Source organism: Micropterus dolomieu, linkage group LG13 (genome assembly GCF_021292245.1).
Source record: "Micropterus dolomieu isolate WLL.071019.BEF.003 ecotype Adirondacks linkage group LG13, ASM2129224v1, whole genome shotgun sequence".
Classification (NCBI taxonomy): domain Eukaryota; kingdom Metazoa; phylum Chordata; class Actinopteri; order Centrarchiformes; family Centrarchidae; genus Micropterus; species Micropterus dolomieu.
The window spans coordinates 10,460,584-10,485,627 of record NC_060162.1 but is presented as its reverse complement, the minus strand read 5'-3'; the positions used below and the strand labels follow the sequence as shown (position 1 = coordinate 10,485,627).

General features: G+C 38.8%; 1 protein-coding gene across 7 annotated transcripts in view; it reads right to left on the bottom strand.

Annotated features, from left to right (window-relative positions):
* The window catches only part of mapk10 (mitogen-activated protein kinase 10), a 34,349-nt gene that overhangs the window by 5,500 nt on the left and 3,805 nt on the right, over positions 1-25,044 (bottom strand). For 2 of the 7 annotated variants that reach the window (XM_046066776.1, XM_046066779.1), the window contains exons 2-11: positions 15,946-16,017; positions 14,575-14,744; positions 10,690-10,819; positions 10,199-10,257; positions 9,607-9,745; positions 9,062-9,227; positions 7,786-7,857; positions 3,480-3,662; positions 1,203-1,327; positions 309-335 (exon numbers count right to left, since the gene is read on the bottom strand). In XM_046066776.1, the coding sequence (XP_045922732.1) occupies positions 309-335; positions 1,203-1,327; positions 3,480-3,662; positions 7,786-7,857; positions 9,062-9,227; positions 9,607-9,745; positions 10,199-10,257; positions 10,690-10,819; positions 14,575-14,744; positions 15,946-16,017 (1,143 nt within the window). Of the gene's footprint in view, positions 1-308; positions 336-466; positions 694-1,202; positions 1,328-3,479; positions 3,663-4,799; positions 4,872-7,750; positions 7,858-9,061; positions 9,228-9,606; positions 9,746-10,198; positions 10,258-10,689; positions 10,820-14,574; positions 14,745-15,919; positions 16,018-25,044 lie in introns of those variants that run through there. The other 5 variants (XR_006827811.1, XM_046066778.1, XM_046066781.1 and 2 more) reach the window with 5 other exon arrangements.

Below are 25,044 nucleotides of genomic sequence, written 5' to 3'. Positions count from 1 at the left end.
CCCATCTCAGCTTCTCACCATCCTGAAGCGGGATAACATGCAGCCTTGTGGATTTGCACAGACAGAGCCGCACCTCTTTTACACACTACAATAAAGCCTCTATATTCCATTGATGATATTTTAGTACAATGCCATATGCAGATTGTATTCTGTTCTCGAAAAAATTTTTATTTTGATTCTTTTTTTATCATGATTAATGACTGACAGTGCTGACCAAAATATGTCCAAATGTCTCCTTTAATCTATACTCTTTATAAACAAAGGTCCCATTGAATCATTTTCTTCGATGCAGAGCGGTTGTTATTTACCATGGATATTTGGATGAGATCTCTGGCCTTCATCAGCATGAGATGACATTAGAGAAAGGGAAAACAGCAGAAAATGTGTTGAAATGCCATATCATACACACCACATCAACTCTAACAACAGTAGCATAATTAAAACCATCAACGGCTAGACAACTTACACAAGTGCACAGCATGAAATCCTCTAAAAATGATTGATAACTGCAATGGAGGTGTATCACGTGGCATCTACAAAAGCTACTATTAACCAGCGGGGTATTTCACGTTTCACGCTGAAATTCATCAGCTGGTCATGCACTAATTAGTGTATTGCTGCAAGTAGAAGTGGTATCTGTACAACTTCATGGAGCTGCAGATGGCTTTTCCCAATCTCACTGTCACCTCATACCTAATGAGGCAATGAAGAAGAAATTAGACTTTACCAAATAGACCAGAAACACTACTACTCTTACAATAAAAACAGAACAATGCACTAAGTCGGCCTATTATAAAAAGCAGCAAAAACTTGACTTTCTGTATCTAAGGAGTAGCAGAAATTGGGGGTTATATTACTGAATCTAAAAACTGTGATGGTTCAGAACTCAGATATAAAGTATAAAACCATACGTGAGAGGAAAATGAAAATGAGATGTGAACCAAAAATTTAAAACATAATTAATAAATGTACTGATGCAGCAATTTTCACTGATACAGAACAAACTGTATCAACTGTTGTGTTGTACATCACTATAATTGCTTTTTGTTTCAAAAATAACATAAAAAATGAGGAGAGTCATCATCGTTATGTTTGGCATGCCATTGCAAATACAAAGTAAACACTGCTGACCATTCAAAGAGGGGAAGAGGATTGAGCTTGAGATAGTAATCAATACACAGCTCTGCCAAAAGCCTACTCACCGCCTCCACCTCAGCTGGATCATACCACACGTTGATGTAGGGGTGCTGTAAAGCCTCGTCCACCGATATCCGTTTAGCGGGGTCGATGATCAGCATCTTAGACAGCAGGTCTCTGGCCTGGCTAGCTGTGGTTTGGAAAAAAAACCCAGAAAACATCTGGTTGAGATCATGAGGCAACAAATACTCCTCTGGAAAGTGAAACACAATGAGGCAGAAAGGGAGGAAGAGAGAGAAAGTGATGTCAGGGATTAAACCGAATAATAAACAACAGCTTCTCAAGGGAAACCAGAATCTCACAAAGCCTCAATCACATGTGGATTAGCAAATAAACAGACCACTATTACAGAGTGAGAGCTTTGGAAAAGAGTATTTTATTAAAACTGATAATATGTATGAAGTACAGATGATTCTGCAATACTTTATCAGCCATGCAGACATCTCTTCCTCTTTGATCTAATTGCTATTCGAGATTCTGGGTTGTCCCATATTCTCTGATTAATGCAAAATGTAGGTCTTGGAGCTATTTTCTTCTGTCAGCTTGCTCTGAAATGATATGCAAACTCAATACCTGCTCCTAGTCATGTCTTTTTAAATGTAGTTTTAAAAGGGCATCAAGTATTATATCATCATATGCATCACTGTATTTAATTTGGCTTCACAGCATACACAAATGCCATAAGCATCAGCAGTCCCTCAGTCTCTCTACCCTCAGGCCCTCTTGGACTGATCTGAAATCGAGTACCCTTCAACCACACTCCATCCCTCTCATACAGACACTGACCCCACTATAAATAGATCTACAGCAGCAAAGGAGTGAAGAAACTGAATTGAGAACAGAGAAGAACAGATGAGCCGGGCGCACCCTCTGCGTTTTGCCTCAGCATCAACACATCAATAACAAAAGGATGGTACATCTGTAAAATGACTCCTGTATCACTCTCCTTCCACCTTTCCTTAATCCCTGTCTATCTTTCTTCCTTTCTCTCTATCCTACACCACTGTCTGTCTGCCTCTTCCCCCTTCAGTTCAAAACTACCAAAGCCCAAGGGATGTCTGCTTCAGTTCCTACCTCTGACAGTACAAAACAGCAGCACTTCAACTAGGTCTCACACCCTCCCACTCTCTCTCTTTCTAGGTGCATTTTCTTTAACACTGCATCCCAGCAGGAAGCCGCCGGAATACGAAAGTGATTCATGAGAATTTTACCAGACAGGAGCCTTGATGTAGAAGCAGGGCAACGGAAAAGTGAGCCTCATTCCAGGGAATTTCCACTTTTTAAAATACTTGAAATATAGATTGCACTCAACTGAGATAGAGACGAGACATGATGTCTTGGTTAACCTTCTGCGTTAGAATAGACTAAATTCACCACTGCACACAGAATGGGGTTTAAAAAGTAAAATTTTAGAGAACACATTTCAGTTTAATGTAGACGCCCAAAGGCATTTTTTATGAGGTAAAAGTTTACCAAAACACAAGACTAAATATTGCAAAACTAAGAGTCTACAGCTCTGTGAGCTCTGTGAGGCTGTAGGCTACCACAGCAGTGCTTTGAGCTAGATGCTAACATTAGCATGCTAACATGCTCACAAAGACAATTGCTAACATGCTATTTAGCAGGGATAATGTTTACCGTGTTCACCATATTTGTTTAAAGTTTTAGCATGCTAATATTTGCGAATTAGCACTAAACACAAAGTACAGCTGAGGCTGATGGGAATGTTGTTATTTCTACATTAGTTGTAACATTACAGGGGTGGCAGTGGTGCAATGGATAAGACTATACCTTTGGTGTGAGAGACCCGGGTTCAATCCCGGCTGCTTTCCTGTCAAGTGTTATGAATGAGAGGTAGTCAGGAGTGTTCCAAGACTGGCTATATAATTTATTGAAACTTATAATGGTTAGACATCATATCTCTGTTTTGATTTAATAGCAGGCATTATGATTTTAATGGCACCTCGCTGGTACTCAATCACATGTGGTGTGAGTTGTATATACCTTATGTTTCAGGGCTTCTGTAGTTAAGAAAGATGCTGGCGTCAAAAAAAAATGAGTGATTTAACGGTGTGGGTAATTAGTTTTTTGGGAGATCATCACACAACAGACATTACAGAATCACACCACAGGGACATTATGTGTGTCTGTCTATATAGATGTGCAAAGGTTTTAAATTCAAATTGTCAATCAATAAAATGGGAGGCACATAGACAAGTGGACATACATGACAATACCTTACAAACACTGAAATCTGAGAAAGCTTTCATTGACGTTCTCACCTTTGAGTTTGTTGTGCTCAGAGTCAGCAGGGAAAAGGCAGTCGGGGAAGAGCTTGGGAAAGGTGAGGCCTGCATACTTTGGCCGGTTCTCGACATAGTTCCTCACTGTGGGCTGAAGCTTCTTCATGAACTCTGGTGAGGGTGTGCCCAGCTGCTCAATCACCTTGTTCCACTGGTCGATGTCTGGTGTGGTGGGTCAGGATTAAGGGAAACACACATATACTATGCAGCACCCTATATGCCTCCTGTATAATATGCTACTATGTTTACTTAAGACATGTAAAAAAAAAAACTAGGTCTGTTAGACAGTATAATCACTAAGTATACAAATAAGAAGAGTGCTAAAAAGCACAATCACCAAGTCTCACTAAGTTACTTGAAGCATTTCTGATCTAAAAAACAGTTGAGTCCCATCTCACTCTCCATTGAGATTTATGGGCCTCAGTATGCATCTGATCAATAGTTCGCCAATAATTGTGTGCATAAGAAATTCTATGAATAAATCTTAAGCTTTTCTTTTCACTCTCTGCTTCCCTTCTATTACTCTCCCATTCCTTAAAAACTCCCTCCAGTGTTGTGGGAATTATTATTATTTTTTGGCTTCCTGGGACACCTTTGTTCCACATTCATTTATCTTTTATATTAAAATACATGAAATGCCAATCTATATTCCCTTTACAATGCTCACCTAACAAGCAGGAATCGGGTCAAAGAGCCGACCTGCTGTGAGCCTCCTGACGAGAATATGCAAGTTTTTAAATAACAAGAGACATGTAGCATGTATATGTGGTTTTGTTTGTGTGTGCAAATATGGTTGTGGGGTGTGTCAGCTTGTGATTCCCCTCCCTGTTGGCAACAAATATTTCCTCTCTCACCCCTCCACACACTTCGAATGACCCCCTACCCTCCCCATGTTCTCACAGAGGATGCCAGTTGAGGTAGTTAGCTGCCAGGGCCACCAGAGATCCCCCTTACTTCATCTTGCTGGAACGCCACACACTTCCACCTCCTTTTTGTCTCCATTGCACATTGGCCATGATCAACACAGTGCTCAGTCACGCAGTTTTTTTTCATCCACTAAGGTTCTTATCCATGGCTCTTTGGCAAGTTGTTGGATTTGCTCAGATAGCTTAAGGTGATTTTCCACAGTATGTCAGTGCCAAAATGCATGATGCTCCAGTGTGTTTGGCGTTATTCAGGTCTTAAAACAGGGTGCCATGCACCTGAACGAAACTTCTCTCAAGAAAGTGCTGTGGGGTTTCTACTACATTTAGGTTTATATATGAAACAGAGTGTGGGTCTGAGAGGTCAGAAGGATACGGTCAGTCCCAGGGAACAGCACTGTCCCTCTTATCACCTCTCCAAAGATGCAGCCGACTGACCACATGTCCACTGGGGTAACACAAGCACACACACAGGCACATGCACAAGCACACACACACATACTCGCATTACCAACATCTATCAAAAATCACTTCAAACTTCTACCCCCCCCATAACTTACATTTATAAATACATATTATATATAAATATGCTAAAAACAAACCTCTCTTGTCTTTTTAGTGTTTGATTCTACTGAATTATGTGTACCTAACAATACTGCCTTCTAAACTTCTTATCTAAAATTATGGAAATTAAAAAACATATTTTCCAGTTTTTTCCAACTCAGGATAAAAACAGTTGTAGTAACAGTAGTAGTAACAGTTACTTCATTGGAAAACACAAAATCCGCACATACAACATGCTAATCTTTAACGGCACATTAACTGATTAACATTTAATGTTAGCATTAAGTTGGATAATCTGTCCACACCTTGCTAATGTTAAAATGCTAGAGTTAGTGCTAGTGTTGTAGTACTTGAGACCAGTCTTAAGACCACATATTGATGGTATTGGTCTTGTTGTGGACTCGACCGTATTTGTACTCGGTCTCTTATTTCAAGACCAGTTAAGACCATAACCTTGGGAATATCAATAAACTGCTTTTGCATTGTCTGATTTATTTGTTAACATCCTGACTTTGATTGGATGTAAAACTTATTGCTTCAAATGCAACCAATAACCCTAATTAAAAATGTGTTGTTCCTGTTAATGACTGTCACCCCTCCCCGCGATGTTGAACATGGAAAAGGAGTGTTGCATAAAGAGCTTTCAGCTCTGTTCAGTGGCTGTTTTTATGGGAATCTGGATCTTTCAGATCAATTTGGTCTTGACTTGGTCTTGGTTTGGGCGTTCTTGACTACAACACTAGTTAGTGCTAGTTACAAACGTTCATTTCACTCTTGTTGTGCCTTTCTTGGATTTTTATTTCATTTATAGCAAACTTTTACACAGAAGAGAAGACACTGCTAGCCTCTAATTTGCTTTAATACTTTTTTGGTAGCATAGGAAGTGATTTTAATTTCACCCATATCCTATTCCTTCAGATCTAACTGGCGTGGGATTTAATTTAAATCCTCATTTCAAATAAACCCCGATGAATATTCAGTTTCACTAGGAAATATGTCACATTACTGAAGCTATAGATGCTCTAACTTCTGTTCCTCTATGACTTTGCACTTTATAAATGAATCACAAATATAGTGTGATACATTGCTAAAGTAAGACTGCTACTTCTGCAACATGACAATTTGAATTGCATGCATGTAATTACCTGTCTACATTTATGCTACCCGTAAGCCACAAATAAAATACAACTTTAATTCTCTTGCCATCACTCCAAAGCCACTTATTAAACACACTGCAGTACTAAATGGCCATTGAACACCCAGTCACCCTGACGCTCACAGTGCTGTGCCCTGTGCAGGCTGACTGCTATTGTATATCATTATTTGAAAGACACTTAAGAAGGTGCAAAAACTCCAGCCAGGTCAATGCTTCAGGTTGAAAAGACTATGAAGTAAATTCAGATTAGCAACAACAGGCTACAGTGTAGATCTAATCTATAAGCAGAAGATGAACAAAGAGTGTCCCGTAACAGTTTATCGACCTACAGTAAGAAAGGATGGAGTGTTAGATGATAAGAAGGTCTTAATGGCAGCAGAGATGGAAGGCGAGAGATATTGCTCATTGAAGAGTTTACTCTTTTCCAGAGCACAGGGACTGCATGTTCAAGGATGCAGAGACCATATTAATAGCCACAACCTGCAGCCACACAGGTCTTGTGTTTCCCACTGCTGCCTCTAAACAGCACTGTAGTTTTCAGGAAGTGTTACTCAAACATGAGCAAATAGTGCATTTGTTGAATACCATTATTTTCAACTGGGGATTGTGTGAGCTTTTGAGTAGCAGCAACAGGATGGTGTATGTGGGGTTGACTCAAAATTAACTACAGTACCCAAGCTCATAATGAAAGAATGTGTTACCCAGTGCAATGGTGTGGCTCTCCTGTGTGTTTTATTAGCTTCTGCACAACTGTGGAGGTCAATGACACTGAGAAATTAGTGATATCAGGCTTTGACTTCATTGATGGTTTTGGGTTTTCATGGGATGAGCTCACAAAAAGAGAAATGTAGAACATCCCTAAGGTATCCTTTAACATATTTAATTACTTTCTACCTTCCATCATCCTGGTTTTAATACTTTTCCATCATGGCAGCTGTCTCATTTTTTTTAATTAGACGCTAACATGCTAACAGTCTACACCTTTAACATTTGAACTTTCCTCACACTACCAAGTGAGTTCCCTTTCTAAGCTGATATTAACAGGTGCTCAAAATGAATACATTAATTATTCATTATTAATTCACTGAATGCTTTCTAACTATGTCTGACTCACATATGTGGGCCCCCTAACGTGCACAAACTCAGCATGGAGACTATTGATCTAAATCCATCCTGCTGAAAGAAGCCATCTCAGGGATGCAAACAGCCCCCTCACTGCAGGAGAACAAACCAGGTAGCACTCCAGAAACACTCTACACATTACATTACAATATTCAGAGAGAGAGAACATCCTCTTGCCAAATTCAGACATATTGACTTAAGAGCAAGAATGTATGATTCTTATTTAATGATGTTATTGCAAGTGTTAAAAGAAGATCAGTTGAAATGTGTTATAAAGACAGCCAGATGTGAGTGTGGTTTAGTTCACCTCAGTAACATACAGAGACAAGTACTATTCAAAGTGTGTGTGTTTTAAAAGGCAGTTGAATCCATCTTGAGACGGATGGCAGTAGATGGATGGCAGTATTTAAAACAAAGAATTACTGATTAATTTCATTTTTCATTATAATCGGCAGACATAAACCTATAAACAAAAATAGTGTTACCATCAGATAATATCGTTGTGTGTAAACAAGGATACAGTCCCGCCCAGGGAAGAGGATTTTGTGGCGCACCATTTCTCCCATAATGCACCCCACCGACCATATATCCACTGCACGCATAGAGGTGACAGTGAGACGAAGAGGGAGCAAAAGGAAAAGAGAGGAAGGCAAAGGTTAGTGTTAGATACGCCAAGCTTTCTGGGAGAAGCAACAGTGATTAGAAGCTGTTATTCAGTGAGGGTGGAATAATTAGCGAGGATGTAACATAGAGATAAATTAAAATGTAATACAGTAGAAGTGCAGTAAAAGTGAAAAGCAGAGCCTTAGAAGGACTAACTAACGGTAGGAAAGAACCCTCAGAGGCTACACACTTCCATCCATGGGAGGACTATGGCTAATGAGTCATAGCTTAGGCTGGCATTCAATCACATGTCTAATGTTCTGGGGACTTGTGACTCATGCCTCCAACACTAGCTCATTTGCAAAGTGCAACTCAACCAGAACTCAGCAGGCAGAGTTTTTCTGATACTTGTGTTTGAATTACTTTTAAGTGTTTTGTAATTCGTATTTGACAAGGCAGAAAAAATTCATATGTAATTTGTAACAAGGTACTTCAGAGTATAGAGACATTTTGTATTTTCAAAATACTTTCTCCGTGATTCATAAAACTTAAAAAACAACACTAGATCAAAACCTGGCTGGGCCATGTGTGATACCCATGGGGTTATCTACTGATCAAGCTTGATTTAACGCAACCCTACCCTCTTCAGCTCCGTTTGAGAGACTGTTCTCATCTGCAGGATTAATATTCCATCCACACAGAAGGCGGTTAACACCAGAAATATTTGAATAGTTAGTTGTTCTTAAAGGCAACTCAATAGGCTACTAATTGAAGTGGCTGTCATGTCTTTGAATTGAAAAGGAGAATGTTTCTACATACTGTACAAGGCTATTTTCAGTTACATTTTGGTTACAGTTGTATTCATGTCTTCCTTCCGGTAGAGTTCAAACTGTCACCAGAGCCTTGTTGTGTACATTATAAAAATCTGAAGGTTCTGCAATTTTGTATAAATTCAGAATGTCCAATGTCACAAATGTAATTACCTGTATTTTGAAAATCCATGTTTTTTATCTTAATACATTTTCTTTTTTAGTATTTTATTTTGATACATTTCTTTGGAGGGGGGGGTTGTTTGTTTGTGTTTCATCTGCATTAACCGAGCAAAAAGTAGACTGACTCCAGCATCCTTTAAATATGTCTGAATTTCATTTTCCAATCAAGCTCAAATGCACTGAATTATCATGACTCCTTACCATTCTCTTTGTAGCCCATTCCCAGGATAACCTCTGGGGCTCTGTAGTATCTAGTCACCACATAAGGGGTCATCATGAAGCTGGTGCCCGCAGTCCTGGCCAGACCAAAGTCCAGGATCTTCAGGGTGCAGTCTGACTTCACCACTATATTGCTTGGTTTGAGGTCCTGGAGATGGGAAAATTCAATACTAGTTCAATGTGAATTTTAATCAGAAATACCTGAAACTGTAAATAATGAAACTATTTTAAAGTAAAGTTCTCTCCCAGTCTGGATTTCCCATTTCCCATTGCACTATGGCAATGCCTCTGTTAACTCCAACTGTGTTTGCTCCAGTTAACCTGCCAGCAAGGAGCTTCACTGGGAAGATGTAACACATGCCACCTGGAATCCCTTGTTAGCCAAATGAATGACCAAGGTGATGTCAAGGTTTATGGCAAACCTACTAAAGTCAGACTCCAAATTGCTACCCCAAAATATATTAAACCCCCAACACAAAACACATTCATTGGTTAAACAAGAAACTTGAGATGCGTGGCTTTCCTACCCTGTGAATAATGCCGGCTGAGTGCAGGTGTTTGATACCACAAAGCATCTGGTAGAGCAGGTAGGACATTCTCTCATGGTCAAGCTCCATCTGAATCACCTGGCACAAGTTGGCATCCATCAACTCCATCACTAGGTACCTGAGAAAAAGTTTGATTGATTTATGGTTAACAGACGTATCAGTTGAGTGACAGTTGAGTTAGCTGTCTATTAAAGTCATTTGAAAACTAAGTGAAAGTCATAAACTGAGCACTCTGCATCCCTTCTACCAGCCCTTCTGGCTGAAAAAATGAAATGTGCCACAAAGACATTCTCATTCATCATTCAGTATGAGAACAGGATACATCCAGCAGCCTCAGATTACACCTACAGTACTTTCACTGACTACACTCCAGCGGTTGTGTTCTCACAACTGAAGGTGCGAAGGAGTAATAAGCACATAATGCATGATAAAATCAGTCCCCTTCATTTCTCTGTCACGTGATATACCAGATTAAATAGAAACCAGTAGCCTTTCTTTGCCTGTTACACAAGCTAAATAAATATGTTTTCATGGAAATGTAATTATGCAAAGGATCATTTACTATACTCACACATCCTGAAATTCCTCTAATGATTTCTGTGGTGTGAAGACATTTAATAAACTGATTATCTGAAAGAGAGAACAGCATTGAGAGGGTCATCATCAACATATGGAAGGTAAATATACACACAAAATCTGTGTTACAGCAAGGGACGAGGATATTAATTGGTAATGACCCTGATAACGGACACTGCTGAGCGAGAGACAGAGTAAACCGAAGTAGTGAGTTAAAACAAAAGAGTGGGGATAAATGTGGAGGAGAAGAAAAGAGCAGAAACTGCAGCTCTGGAGATTACACACAAATGCACTCTGTTTCACTCTCCTGCCTGTTTGGTACATTCCTGGAGGCAATGGATTTAGCACGGTTGCAACATTGCAGTTGCACATCGTTTTTGCAAAGGGATTTTGAACCAAAAACATACACTGTCTGGGGTACATTTTAAAAATGACAATGGATACATTTTCCTTCTTCCCACACCGCTTACTACCACTGTCACTTACATTTTTGTGATTGACACATTTCATGAGCACCAACTCCCGGTATGCCCTCTTGGCATGTGTCTGGTTCTGGAAAGGTCTGCTCAGCTTCTTGATGGCTACATTTCTGTCCAGGACAGCATCATAGCCCGCACTGCAGAAGAAAACCCACAGCAGAACAGTTTAGTATTCATAGCTGGATGAATCACTCTCTGTGTGTGATTGTATGACATTGAGACAATCCACCCTGAAAGTCAATGGTCACAAAAACAAATGGATTATTTTTCACATTTCCAAGCAAACAAAGACTCATGGAAATAGATGACAGATGACTTGAACTCATAATTTTATTTGTGAAAATAAGTTTGAGAATGAATATGATCTTCTCAGTAACAAGAGAAACTCACATTCAGACATTTTGGGAAATACGCTTGTTAGCTTTCTTGTGGAAACGTAGATGAGAAGATAGAAATTGCTGGCAGTTACATCTAAATCAAATTCAATATTAACTCTAATAAAATCGATTCAGCTAATTTTACGGAAGTTATACACAGTTTGTTTTTATTTGGTTTCTGATGATTTACTCCAAATATGTAACACAGCAAAAGTAGCTAATTTAGGGTATTGAAATGACGTACTAGCCCTGCGATGGACTGGCGACCTGTCCAGGGTGTACCCCACCTTTCGCCCAATGTAAGTTGGGATTGGCTCCAGCCCCCCGCAGGATAAGCAGTTGACGATGGATGGATGGATGGAAATGATGTACTAACAACGAGGCTAGCTGTGGGCTTAACCATCTTGAAATAGTGAATATTCTCAAATAGGAATACTGTCACTGTCACTGTGACCTACCAAGAAATAGTCCGGCACATTTTACCTTTGTTCAGAGCCAGGCTAGTTGCTCCCAGCTAAGCTAAGCGTCTCTTGGTTCCAGCGTCATATTTAGTGGACAGATAAGAGAGTCGTATCAATAACCATTATCATAAAACCACTAGGCTATTTGTCCTTTTTTACATGTATTTGTTACTCTTCTTCTCATCTAACTCTTAGATTTCCCAAAATTCCTTTAATTCTACTTACAACCATTCAGATGCTACAGCCTACAAAAGACAGACATCTCCCATTTCTAATTATTAGTATGAACTATCCATTAACGTTCTACTTGATTATATTATGATTAACATTAATGCTGTAGCTGTATTATAAACAACAACAAATATATAAAGCAAGGGGGGTGTAAGTTATAAGTTGTTTATTTTTCCATGAAGTGACTCAACCCATTTTGGAGGTCATTTCAGCAGAGTGAGTTCTTTGCTGGCTCAACACAATCCCAACCCCTGAAAACCTTTGGGATTTTGGCTCTTTGTGTTTATGTTTGCTTTCAGTGAAAAGCAGTACCTAGATGAGAAAAAAAATCCCACGAACATCACATTCTCATCTATATCTTATGCCTTTTCTGACAAATACTCCCTAAAATACGCTACAAACTGAGTTTCAAGGCATCCGTATGCAGGCATTCTACAACCCTAATGAAGACACCACCGTGTGTGGGTTTGTGGATGTCTGGGTTGGATACACAGTGGTTCGTCATGTCCCTGGAGACTGAAGGCCACGGATGGTGTGTGACCATGGAAACAGTGGAGCCTTCATAAAAGCATTGATCCAATAGGGATTTGAGCCTGTCATCACTTTTCTAGGGGAGTGAAAGATGATGTAATGACCAGCTAAACTACTTAAAGCCTTCATTCCTTCAAAGATGCTTCTGAAAGCTCATTCTGACTGAGCACACAAGTCATAAGGGCAGAGATGGGAATTAGCAGAGTGAGTCAGTGATACAAGTTTTCCCTCATTACCATGGTCTCAGGCTTTACAGAGGAGTGTTCTTATTGCATTAGAAAAGCAGAATACATACTGTACTCACTTGGATCACTGCTTGTATGTATATTGTAGTTTCCTCTGTGCACAGTCAGCTGCTGTGAGTGCATGTATATTGTAATTGTTAGTGGAAGGGAATTCCAGTGTAGATGTGATTATGTCCTCCAGTTGGGGATTATGCTGGATATAAAGCATGGTAAGCAAGCCACTCTAATCATTTTATCATCATGTTAGAACAAAACCACTCAGCATAAATACACATGTCACAGTCTTTTGGTATGTTGTTGATGTGCTTGTTAATCTAAATGAGACCATTTCCATAGTGTATCCCATTTGATCTCTATAATCAGTGGGACATTATATCAGTCTGTGGGGTTTTATGTAGTTTGGTTGTGGTAATACCATAACCATATGACACCAGATGACAGCTGTGAGCAGAGTCAAGCAGCACACAGCAGAGCAGGTTAAATTAGATTTGCACTGTCTCCCTGCCATCCATCTCTACAATATCCTTCATATGGGCACAATCCCAGCTTTAGCAGTTACAGCCTGTCCAAGCTCCTTTGCAAATGCACAAAATTGCTTTGGAGCGGAAGCGGAGAAGGGCCAAGGGCATGGGAAGCAAAGGAAGGACAATAAGAGAGTGCAAGTGGAGGGCAGGGGGTTTAGAGTGTTGAGAGCCAGTGATTTTTATCTAGTATATAAGAAACGCAAAAATAAAACATGTTAATTAGGGTCATCCCAGGGAGAGTCTCTGAGGCGGGTATATGGCCACAGTGACACAGCATTAACATAAATATAACTTTCCCTTCTCTTGCATCATCTGTAAGATGCATTCCTTTAAGTGGAGCCTTGGCAGTGGTTCTACTGAGTTCTGACAGGGCAGGCGTGAGATGAATTACAATGAATACAAGCTCTCTCTGCAATCCGGATTAAGGATTCACTTAAGTGCTAGGCCCTTATGGCCCACACATCCATATTCTAAACAGCAGACATGTCAGCTCATAGCACTGGAGAGGATATTAACCAATAGTGAATCCAAATCTACTTTTAACTTGTTTTAAATATTTTTCAGCGTCTACTGAGAAATACTACTTATATTTTGAAACTTTCTATAAGTAGCAGCAACTCACTTTAATTTTCTTATTTATTATTTTACTTCAAAATTCAAGTTTAAAATACATTTCACTACTTGATTACTACATAAGAGGAAGCCCACTTCTCAGTTGGGTGCTCTGCTTCAAAAAGGTCCATCAGTCAGTCAGTCAGTCAGCTGAAATTAATATTCACCCAAATGATCAAGACACGATTATTTTGCTTTTTTACCACTGGGTTGCCGCCATTTTCCTGAATTTATTTCCAGGAAACACATTACTTTTTCATTAATTTGTGGTTTAGCTAAGCTAAGCATAATAAGTACTTTTTAACCATTATTACAGGTATATTCAAAGCAACAATTTAAGATGTTGGCCAATAGTTCTTGTGCTTTTAACTGATCATAGTGTAAAATATAGGCTTGTTTTACTAATGCATTTAAAACATTACTGATTGAAAATAAATTAAAAAAATTAATATTTAATAAATTAAAACCCAAAGTAGGTCAAAATGACCAAATGATCCTAAAGAATTAAAACTTTTCTATATTCACAGGTTTTTTCATTGAGCTGATTCATTCCCTTTCACTAATTTCTGCAAAGACAAGTTATATGGCTGCATGCCGTGCTTTCAGATGCTTTGATTGGCCAAGCATAATGGGACCACATCAGGGTTTTCAGCAGAACAGAATTACACCATGGAAACATATAATTTTCTAAAATTACATTTTGCAGCCCTTCACTCACATAACAGCGAAAACAATAAGCAGAGATTCTCCTCCCTTAATAATCTCCCACAGCAACAAAGCACAAGACAATTACAAAAACAATTTACAGCTTAATGGGATAATCAGACATTAAATACTACATAAAGAACATATCAAATAGCTTGATATGATGTAAAACAGGACATAAAAGAAATGCACTGTTGAGTACTTACCAGACAATTCCCTGAGCTCCAGAGCCAATGGGCTTTAAATTCTGATAACGTTTTAAAACTGTGAAGGTGGAGTCTCCCACTTCCACACTGTAGAACTGGTTGTCCACTTTGCTTTTGCTCATGTTGTAATGTTTGGCAATATATGACACATCCACTTGTTTTCCAAAACCCTGTGTGAAGCAAACACAACAGAAAAACAATTTGTGATGATGAAGACCATTTATGTGTTTACTTACCTGGCAAGTAATAAAATATCTGGAAGTAAAATGTTTTACAAATTTTAGTAAATTGTATGTTGTTGTTAAACCATCAATGAATCAACAGTCAATAATATTTAGTTGCTGCTATATTATCAACTCCTTGTCTGCATTTAATATCAGTCTACATTGGTACTTTTCCAAGCAACCAAAAAAGTATGTGTTAGAGGCATACACAGGGCAGGACATACAGTAGAGTTTAAACCATTTCCATGCAGCTATGTAATGACATTACTGCCTCTAATGTCTTTACTATATTGTAACTGTAGACATTATTCTTTTATGAATGTGTACACGATAATCAGGCTATAATTACTTGGGCAGTGCAGTTGAACAAATGGTACAACAACAAAAATATCAGTTAATTACAGACTGGGTAATTACAACACAGTTCACAAACCAAACAAGGCTGTGCCACTGTGTGTCAATGAGAGGCACAAGTTTGAGACACTTTCCACAAACGCGATGAAAAATTTGCAGCCAGCGGTACCTAGAGTTGCTATTAAACATCAAGCTACACATGCATGCGTAATGTGTACATCACATCCAAATTAATTTATTATTTTATAATAAATATAATTAATAATTTGATCTACAGTGAAATAGCCTTTAGCAAACCCAGCAGTTCTCACACAAGCAGTGCTGTGACCTAGACTGCAGAGTTTATGAAATTATAGCCCCACAGGAGTCACAACTCAAGAGGAGATGGGGGATCAGTTAGGAAGTCATTTCATTGTCAGATAAACACTTGAGGTAGTGAACTTTGTGGAAAATTAGGTATGCCTGAATTATTTTTAGCTTTGCATGAAATTAATTATCAACACATGGCAAGAAACTCTTTTTACTTTCTAAAAGAAAAATCTTTTCCGCGGGATATTTTCACTATAGCTCCTAATCGCAAGTGGAAAACATATTGAATTTAAATTCTAACAACATTATGCTAATTTTTATTTTTATTCTTAGGTAAATTGTGCTAGAGTTAGAGCCAGACAGGTCTTGAGTTATCACACTTTTTTACACGCAGAAACACAACAACACCACAACATATAGAGCAATGAAGGGGAAATGGAAGTGAATGAATACTGTACCTTTTTTACCTGTAAGGAACACACACCTGACAAAAGGCTATTTTCACATCCAGGATTGGTTGGCTGCAGTTATATAAGAAATGTCTGCTCATAAATACCTACAAGACACAAACACAGAGAGAGAGCCAGGGTCAGAGAGTGAGTGTGGTGTGGACATCAGTAAAAGGAAGCTGCAGTTTCTCATATATATATATATATATATATATATATATATACTGTATGTATATGATGGGAAATAAACTGACCCCTCACATATAAACTGTACTCTACAGGGAACACAGAGAGTGGTATATTAATCTACATTAGAATCACGTGCACAGCCTTTCTGAGTAAAGGATTCTTCGACATGTTTACAGTGATGGAAGAGCTGTTTGGACCCTTGGACCTTTCCTGGTGTGGGATTAAATTCTCCCAGAAAATTCACTGTTGTCCCCTTTCTACGTAAATGTAAATGCTCCGTATTTGTATAGCGCCTTTCTCGTCTTTTCGACCACTCAAAGCACTTTTAAACTACATCTGCATTCACCATTCACACACATTCATTCACTGAGCCTAAGTGCTCAAACAGAAACTAACATTCATACACTGGCGGAACAGGGGCAATTCGGGGTTCAGTATCTTGCCCAAGGATACTTCGAGATGCAGCCTGGAGGAGCCGGGGACTGAACCGCTGTTAACGGGCAACCCGCTCTATCTCCTGAGCCACAGCATCATTCTCAATAAAAGTGAGAGAAACTGTCACCACACACTCCTCTATATACAGGAATTGATCAATATATCAATTCTTCATCAGAGTAAAATACAGCATGGCTGTGTCAAGATACTAGTGAAAAAAAGACCTGAATAGCTGGTGCTATCGAGGAGGGAAAATGTTTGATGTTTGATGACTTCCTGGCTAATATTTCTCCCCCTCGTACTCCTCTTATCTGCAATAAAGTTAATATCATAACATCACTTCAACATCTCAGTACTTTCCATTTTATTTTATTTTATTTTTTTAGCCCAGGTTGTATTAGCCCACCTAAAAAGGATAGTTTAACATTTGGGGAAACACACTTTCACTTTCTTGCTAAGAGTGAGCTGAAAAGATTAATACCACTCTCATGTCTGTCTGTCTGTTAAAAGATTCCACTAGCAACTGGTTAGCTTAGCTTAGAATAAAGCCTGGAATGAGGGGAAACAACTAGTTTGGCTCTGTCCAAGGGTAAAGGGTATGCCTCTGAAGCTCACTAATTAACACATTGTACTTTGTTTATTAAAAAGAGTAAAAAAGTCATGGTTTTGTCGTCATTTCCAGGAGTCATGTCGTCACTCTGACACAGTGGGGACTCCAGAAAGTGATTGCGTGATTGAACAAACTAGATATAACATGTTGATTAGCGAGTTTAGATGTGCTGGTAGGAGAATTAATACAAGCGGTGGCCAGCTATAGCTTGAAATTCAGACATGAGAATGGTATCCATTTTCTCATCTGATTCTCTGCATGAAAGCCAATACGCTTTTTAAAAAATATCAAACTATTCCTATTCCTTTAAAAAAAGCTGGGAGGCTTTTACTGTGAAGGAGCAACTAACTGGGTCAATTTGGTTAAAATGTAGATTTGCACAATTTCTATAGCTTTTTGTTGGCTGATCAATTAAAAAGATTGCAAGGGAGGAATAAAGAGGAAAGGAAACTAAACGACACGGGCTCCCACATTAAGCAGGAGCTAGACAGGCTGAAGCTATCCTCCACAATGACTCCGGCTTCAAGGGTTTTCCTGGTAATGAAGCTACCAATGTGCTAATGATCTTCTGAATAAATTGATACGTGGTGTTAATGTTGGCATTAAAAATAATAGAAAACTGTTTGCTGGCCTAACTAGAGTTGGGGTATGGCCATCTTTCGCAAAGTCCAGAATAGCAGCCAGCATCTGGCTTTGCAATTTGCTCTCAGGAGGTAAATCTAGTACTTTCAGAACACAAATGTATCGCTTAGCTCAGCCAGCCCTCCAACAGTCAAGGCTTTAGTGTCTCTACTAAATCCAAAGGGAGTAGGACAGTATTAAAAAGAGATGTGGGACACAAAGGCGTGAGATTTCTGGTTTGGCCTATTTAGGCTGACCTTTTACTTTAGACCCATGCAGTATCACAGTACTGCTTTCCTACTCTCTGAATTTACCATTGGGTGTTCTGCGTTTGTATGGACAGTATGCAATAGCAATTTGTGCCTTTAAATGTGGAGCAATTTGAAGACTGACTGATTCACTATAATGCTATAACAGTAAATGGGAAGGGTGGAATAAACCCACCAGAGTGAGGGAAAGGTATGGTTATCAGGAGAGAGAGGTTAGATGTGATTTTTGTGCATAATCCATACATTAATTGCAATCCCTCACACCGCTATTTTAATTTAATATCACAGCTGTATGTTTGACAGGACTAACATCCTGGAAGCTAAACTCACCAGCACAATGTTTGCTATTAATCTACCAGGTCAACACTGAATAAGCCCCGCCACCTAGCTAGCTACATCTGTGTTGCTTTAATCTTTAGCGTTGTGTGTACATAAGATATTAAACCTCTCACATGGCCAAAATGTTTGTCTTCCAGGAGTATACACTATAATAATTCAAACACCACCTGGATATGATGATATTAGGCTGTGTGGACGAACTTACGCAGCATGCTTGGCGCTACATTCATACATTACCACCAACAAACATAATGGTTTTCTCTTTATTTCATAACATAATCAAGTTATGTTACTGCAAAATAACAAAATGAATGTTGAAATAGGTGATAATGTTGCTAAATTGAAACTGAGCTGTTCAATAAATGGCTGCTTTCTGATGCATTTTGATAACAGGATCAACAGATTAGCACAGGCCTCCCACCACCAACAAATATATGGTGGATGTACTGTATGGTTTCAACAGATTTATATAATCATATACATTGTATTTACATATATAATACTGAAAGACATAATCCAACATCTCTTTTGAGTTGATTTTTGTATCAAAACTCAACTCAAAACAACGTTGTTTTTATACGTTTCCCATTTCAAGTGGCTTGCATCTTTTGCATTCCCTAAAACCTGATGGATCATCTCAGCTGTGAAGTCGAACCAATATCTGTTTGACCAGAAAATATGCAGTGTCTTAACTGGATAAAGACTATTAACAATTCACCTTGCAGCTGTCATTTACACAGCTTAATAATAATGACTTAGGAAGTAGCTGACTGTCATGTCATGGAAAGAACAAATTGATTCATTTGTAATTATGAGGAACAGTTAATCATGAAGACGCAATGAATATGACAAACTGAATCACGTTACAGCTATTTATCCCCTCTATGAAGCTGATAGCAAGTGAAACACAGTAGATTCTGTGCTTGTTTGTTCAACGCTTCTGACCAGATTCTGCTGATAATGGTCACAGTTGAAATGCTGATCTGTTTGCAGTCCTTAAAATGCCCATATATCATTCAAGTTTGAATTTCCCATGTGTACTTCAGCTTATTCTAAAAGGTTAGTCCAAGAAGGTGAGGAGTTTACGACATATAAAATAAATATATATATATCAATAAATATCATAGTGAATCATAATTCACGCTAACTTCCTCAACAAAAATGACGTGCATTTCAGCTGAGCCTTGTCTGACTGAGACTGTGTTATACTGTGAATTGTGAATTAGTGTTTAGTGGTGAGGATCCACCAAGGATAAAACTGTTGTGAAACTGTCAACTTTACAGTTTTTTTCAATTGCTAACCTGCATTGGTCAAATCTGAAGTCACATTATCAAAACTCTTCACACAGTCAGCGAAACAGAAGTGTATGTGGACCAAACTGTGAATCATTTTTCATTGCTCTTTTCCCATTACTACTTCACCACCTGCAAAACACTATATATATGCAGCACATTTTTCAAATGCTAACACACTGTCTCCAAAACTGTTCAAAACACGTTCAAAACAAAATGTTTGCAAATTTCCTGCATTTTTGCTGTAGCTGGACAAATATATATAGAAAATCTCTGCAGAACATTTACATCCATTTTATGTTTTAGAGAAATATGTGTAATGTTTTGAATGTGGTTTTACTGTAAAACTGCAAGCTGAATGTAAAGCAAGAAATGTGCTTATATTTTAATAGAATTGGTTCAAGGGGATGGTACATCAATTAAAGACTGTGGTCACTGGATCTCAAAAGTGTATAACAGCACTGAAATGTCAGGAACTTCTTTTTTTCACAAGTAAATTACTGAATGCATTTCTGATTCATTCTTGTAACATATACTATAGTATAGTCAATAAAGTGAAAATATGTTACAGGTTTCTTCCATTTTTTCTCAGTCGCTTTGGTACATTTGCAAAACTATTTGTATTGGTAAACTATGGCTTAACTTTTGATGACAATGATTGAAAATGCACAAGGCTGTACTTTTTCTGTATGGCATTGATCAGTTTCAACAGTACAGAGTTACAGTAAACATTGCAAGAGATTGGACAGGATTCACAGTTACACTTTTAATGTATGCACTGCAATTTGTTGACAGAGCATGTCATTGTGATGCAGAAAAAAAAAAAAAGACTATTTTACAGCACTGCATAGCACAACTGAAACAATTACAAAATAAGAAATGTAAACATGAAAACACCCCCTCAGGTTGATGTTCCTATCTATTGGGCCACAGATGGGGCCAACAGATCAGAACTTTACTGTAAAACATCAATTTACTGTAGGACACATTTACAAAACAAGTCTAATAGACATATGTAGGAAAATGCAGATTATGACGTGTTCAACCATTTTGCATGTAGTGACTTACGCAATGAACTTATGTCCAGATGTTTTGCGGGGTAAGACTTCTCAATAAAGAACCAGTATACTGTAATACATTGTGATCAACATGACGTACAGTAAGCAATTGCTAATGTAGGAAACAGCAGACAAATGTACATAATAATTTGCATAAATGTGTCAAAGCACTTGCAATTTGCAATTTCTCAAAAGACAAAAGACTCAAATTTCTTTTACATATGATGTGAAAAAGCGACTAAAAGATGTGGAGGTTGAACATGTAGATTTTAAATTCTGAGGCTAGATTTTGAGGCTTATATGAAGTGTTTTGGTGTTTTGAGTGACTTTTGGAGGTGAGATTAACTGCCAGGATGCATGTTGGTAATGCAGACTGTGTGAGGAGTTTTTAAAAAGTGGCTTCAGTTTTGACCATTGCATCTTAGCAATTGAAAAAAACTGTAAGTTAATGACACAATTACAACTGATGAAAGCTTTGACAAAACCATAGTGGGGCTCAAAACCCTAAGGAGTAGAATTTGCTAACTTTAAGTCTCAGTGCTACCACATTGTTTGTTTTGAAACTCTATTAAAAACTATAGCTGTGTTGTAATACATCGAATACAGTGTCCAGTTGTAACTGATACTACAATACTTGTTTTGAGCCAAATGTTCTCTCTGTACTTTGGTACCTACTTGGTTTCACAGACACAATTTGGTTGGTACTCAAACAGTATTGAGTTTCGGTATACATCACTACTCAAAGGTTTTTTTAAGTGAAAAGATGACATGGTGGCTCATTATGACACGGTGGCTTGATCTACCTCGAAAAAAAGAGAGAATCAGTTAAAGATACCTATATTAGATACCTTTGGCATTATAGGGGGGTCAACCACAGTTTTCTAAAAGTTTTACCTCCTGTATAGGCTTGCTCAAGAGTGTTGCCTAGTGTTGCATCAGAGTTAAGACAGCAACAGAGTTTCGGCAGGATGTAAAGGACTGCTGGACTCTTTGTAGTATAGATTGTATAAAATTGCCAATTTGTAGCAGCCAGCAGCATGTTAGTAGTGCTGCCATATCCTTTTTCGGGAATTGACTGTTGATGCAGGATAGTGTATTTTAAAGTTACTAGCCTGTGGTCACAAATTCAAACCAGTTTAGGAGACAACTTGGAGCCTGTGGGAAAGCAATGTCAACGCAGGGCCAGTAGAGACAAGTGAGTACGCTCCCATCAGGCCCACACCAACATGTAATTACTGTGTCGTGATTAGATGTAATCTGTGATTGATTTGATGGTGATCAGATTGGTGATCAACACTGCACACCACTGGCAATCACAATCACCGGACATTAGTACTAGGGATAAAGATTTTTTGATGATGGACATCTTACGAAACATTGGAAATATATACATGTGTAGTATCATGTCCAGCACACACGCACACACAAATGCAGCACATTAAAGTCACAAAAACTCCCAGTACTTGTCATTAACACATCCAGACACAAATGTATTGCACAATTACAATAAAGGCCAGCTCTGTAACAAGAAACTCAAGAATGAATCAAAGGCAAGGACAAACACAGAGAGGAGGTTTAATTATCTTGAATGGGCTAATGCATATTACTGACACTGCAGACCATTAATCTCCAGCGCAGTCCTTGCTGATGCTGAATTGTGCTGGTGTGTGTGCGTGCATGTGTGCGTGCTCTGCAGTTGTGGCTGGTCCTTGGTATTTGGATCCTGGGCATTCTGTTACATCCACTCTCATGAGCACAACAATGCCTCAGGCAAACCAACACCATCACTCTGCATCTCCACATACTCGGTGGCCGTACAGCAGTAGCTTTTCATCCCCGTATGATCTACAGTAGGAAACGTTTGATTTACTGTTTAACCTGCTGGTTTATAGTACATGCCTTGCAACCAAAGTGCATATCAGCCTCTGATTGGACGGCTAGAGGACCATGAATAAGAGCAACTACTATTAGAAAATTGAATGATGGTGTGATCAGATGTAGTTAAACTGACCTAATGCGCTAGTGTCCCAAATGTCTTGTAGTTTATGCTGTCTGATAAATAACTTAAATGAGCCACTTTTGCTGTTGTATTACGCTTTTGTAGCAGTTCGTTAACAAGTGAAACAAGATACAAACACACAGTGCATAGCTCCTATAAAATTTGCTGAAATTATTCTCTTAGTGTTACTGTTCGATTTTATTTAGATGTAACCCCCAGCGATGGTTTCCTTAAGCCAAGTAGGAGAAATTGATGCTGCTCGTCATTATGGTGAACAATGACGTGAACGCAGCATTATCAGAGGCCAAAAGGTTAAGAAATTCATCAAGTAAATGTGAACATGCTCGAATTTAAACGGACATTTTGTCATGTCAAACACAGGTGTATCCAATAACAGTAACAATTGCTGCTTTTCATTTAGGCATGATTGAGACAGTGGCAGGTGTAATTAACGACATAAATGATGGCTCACTGTCACACCTAACCTATGTTACTTACACCTGTGATATTTCTGTGATGATTAAAATGTTTGCAGTTTGTTTGTCTGACATGGTGAAACGTTAGGAGGACAATTCACCCTGTCATAAGCAAAAGACCCTGAAATAAAATACAAACGACCCATATAAAAATTGCACTATGCCAGGTATGCCAGCCAACAAAGTCGTGGTTCTGTGATCAGCAGAATCACAATGGCATCATGTTATATGGATTGATAAGGTACTTAACTGTAATACTAATGTTCATTATCCAATCTATTTATGATATCTGGCACAAAATGCTTACATTGGCAGTGAAATATCTCAAAAAATCGTAACATTTTACATGGATTGCAGAAAAAAAGGAATATCTTGTCCTGCTCAAAGTGCATGTGTGGCAACAGTGTTACAGAAGCAGGTGTTTGATAGAATAATATGGTGCATCTTCGAGCTTTGACAGACCCACTGTCACCCACTGTGCTTACAGTATGCTGCTTCTGACTCAGCGCAGCAGACAGTATAGTACATACAGGAAGACGTGTCAGGGTTGTGTTTTTCAGTCACTGTAATCCTTATAGCCACAGGATTTCAGTTGAGTTAGACAATGTTTTATGTCTGCATCAAATAAGTTGATTGACTGCTATAGCACAAGAGCACTACTGATAAATGTCTAAATGTCCACTACACACCAGTGTTATTGTTTCCTGTCGAATCCATCTTTGCTTCCTCTCCTCTCACCATTATTCTTCCCTCTGTCATGCTTTCAGGCTAATACACATTTTGTTATTGCCACAGAATGTGCACCACATTCTCCGTATTCATCTATGTCTTCATTCGTCCCTACATCCTCAACACTGATGAGAGCCCGCGTTCTCCCCTTCCTTCCTCTCTTTTGTCCCTCCCTCGCTCCCACCATTCCTGCTCCCAGGCTCCCAGCTTCGCTGCAACCATCTCCCCTCCCCCTCCCTCGCAGCTCCATTGTGAGTGCTTGGTTTAGCAGCATCAGCCTCTCCTGCAGTATGCAGCCTTGTCTTGCCTTTACTGTGCAGCCCGAGCCAAACGCAGTACTGCCTCCCATTTGGGCTCAGGGGAGGGGAAGTGAAGCACTTCAAACTGCAGACCCAGCCAGGAAAACAAGACAGTACTCCCAAGATCATCTACAGACTGTGAAAATCTGAATGTTCACTGACATCTATTGATTTGTTTCTTTAGAGCTGAAACATGCGTATCCTCTCTGCCTCTGCTCTCGTCTGTCCCCTTGATTCACTTTAAGTAAACAACAGATATGTTAGCTGAAAAAAACTGCTTACACTGCAATTTTCTGATAAGCCGCATGGTAACAACATGTACACCTTTGGCAGGTGCATCAGCACATCTGATTTACAGCTTTTCTTACAGAACCTGAAACACATTCGGTAGAGGGAGAGGGCAAGACCTGAGCACTCTGTTAAAACCACTGTGCCTTCTGTAAAACAGCCACCTAAGTACCATCTATAACACATACGCTGATAAAAATATTTCATTTGACATGATCACAGAGCTATTCTGATGCCATGGTTACAGCAGATAATGCTTTCTAAAATAGACCACTGCTGCAAAAGTATGCCTATTCTCAATCTTCAACAACATTTTACCACACCTTCTACGTGATGTATTAACAATTGAGCATAATTAATCACTCATATTTGCATCTTAATAACAAACTGGATTATGGATTTCATGAATATCTGCTGCTGTGCCTTTAGCTTTTTGCAGTGTTCAATAACACCAGTCTTTAATACAAATGCACTGAGAGAAAACGCATTGATATAAGCCAGGTCTTCAGCATTGTATTAAGTCTGGAAA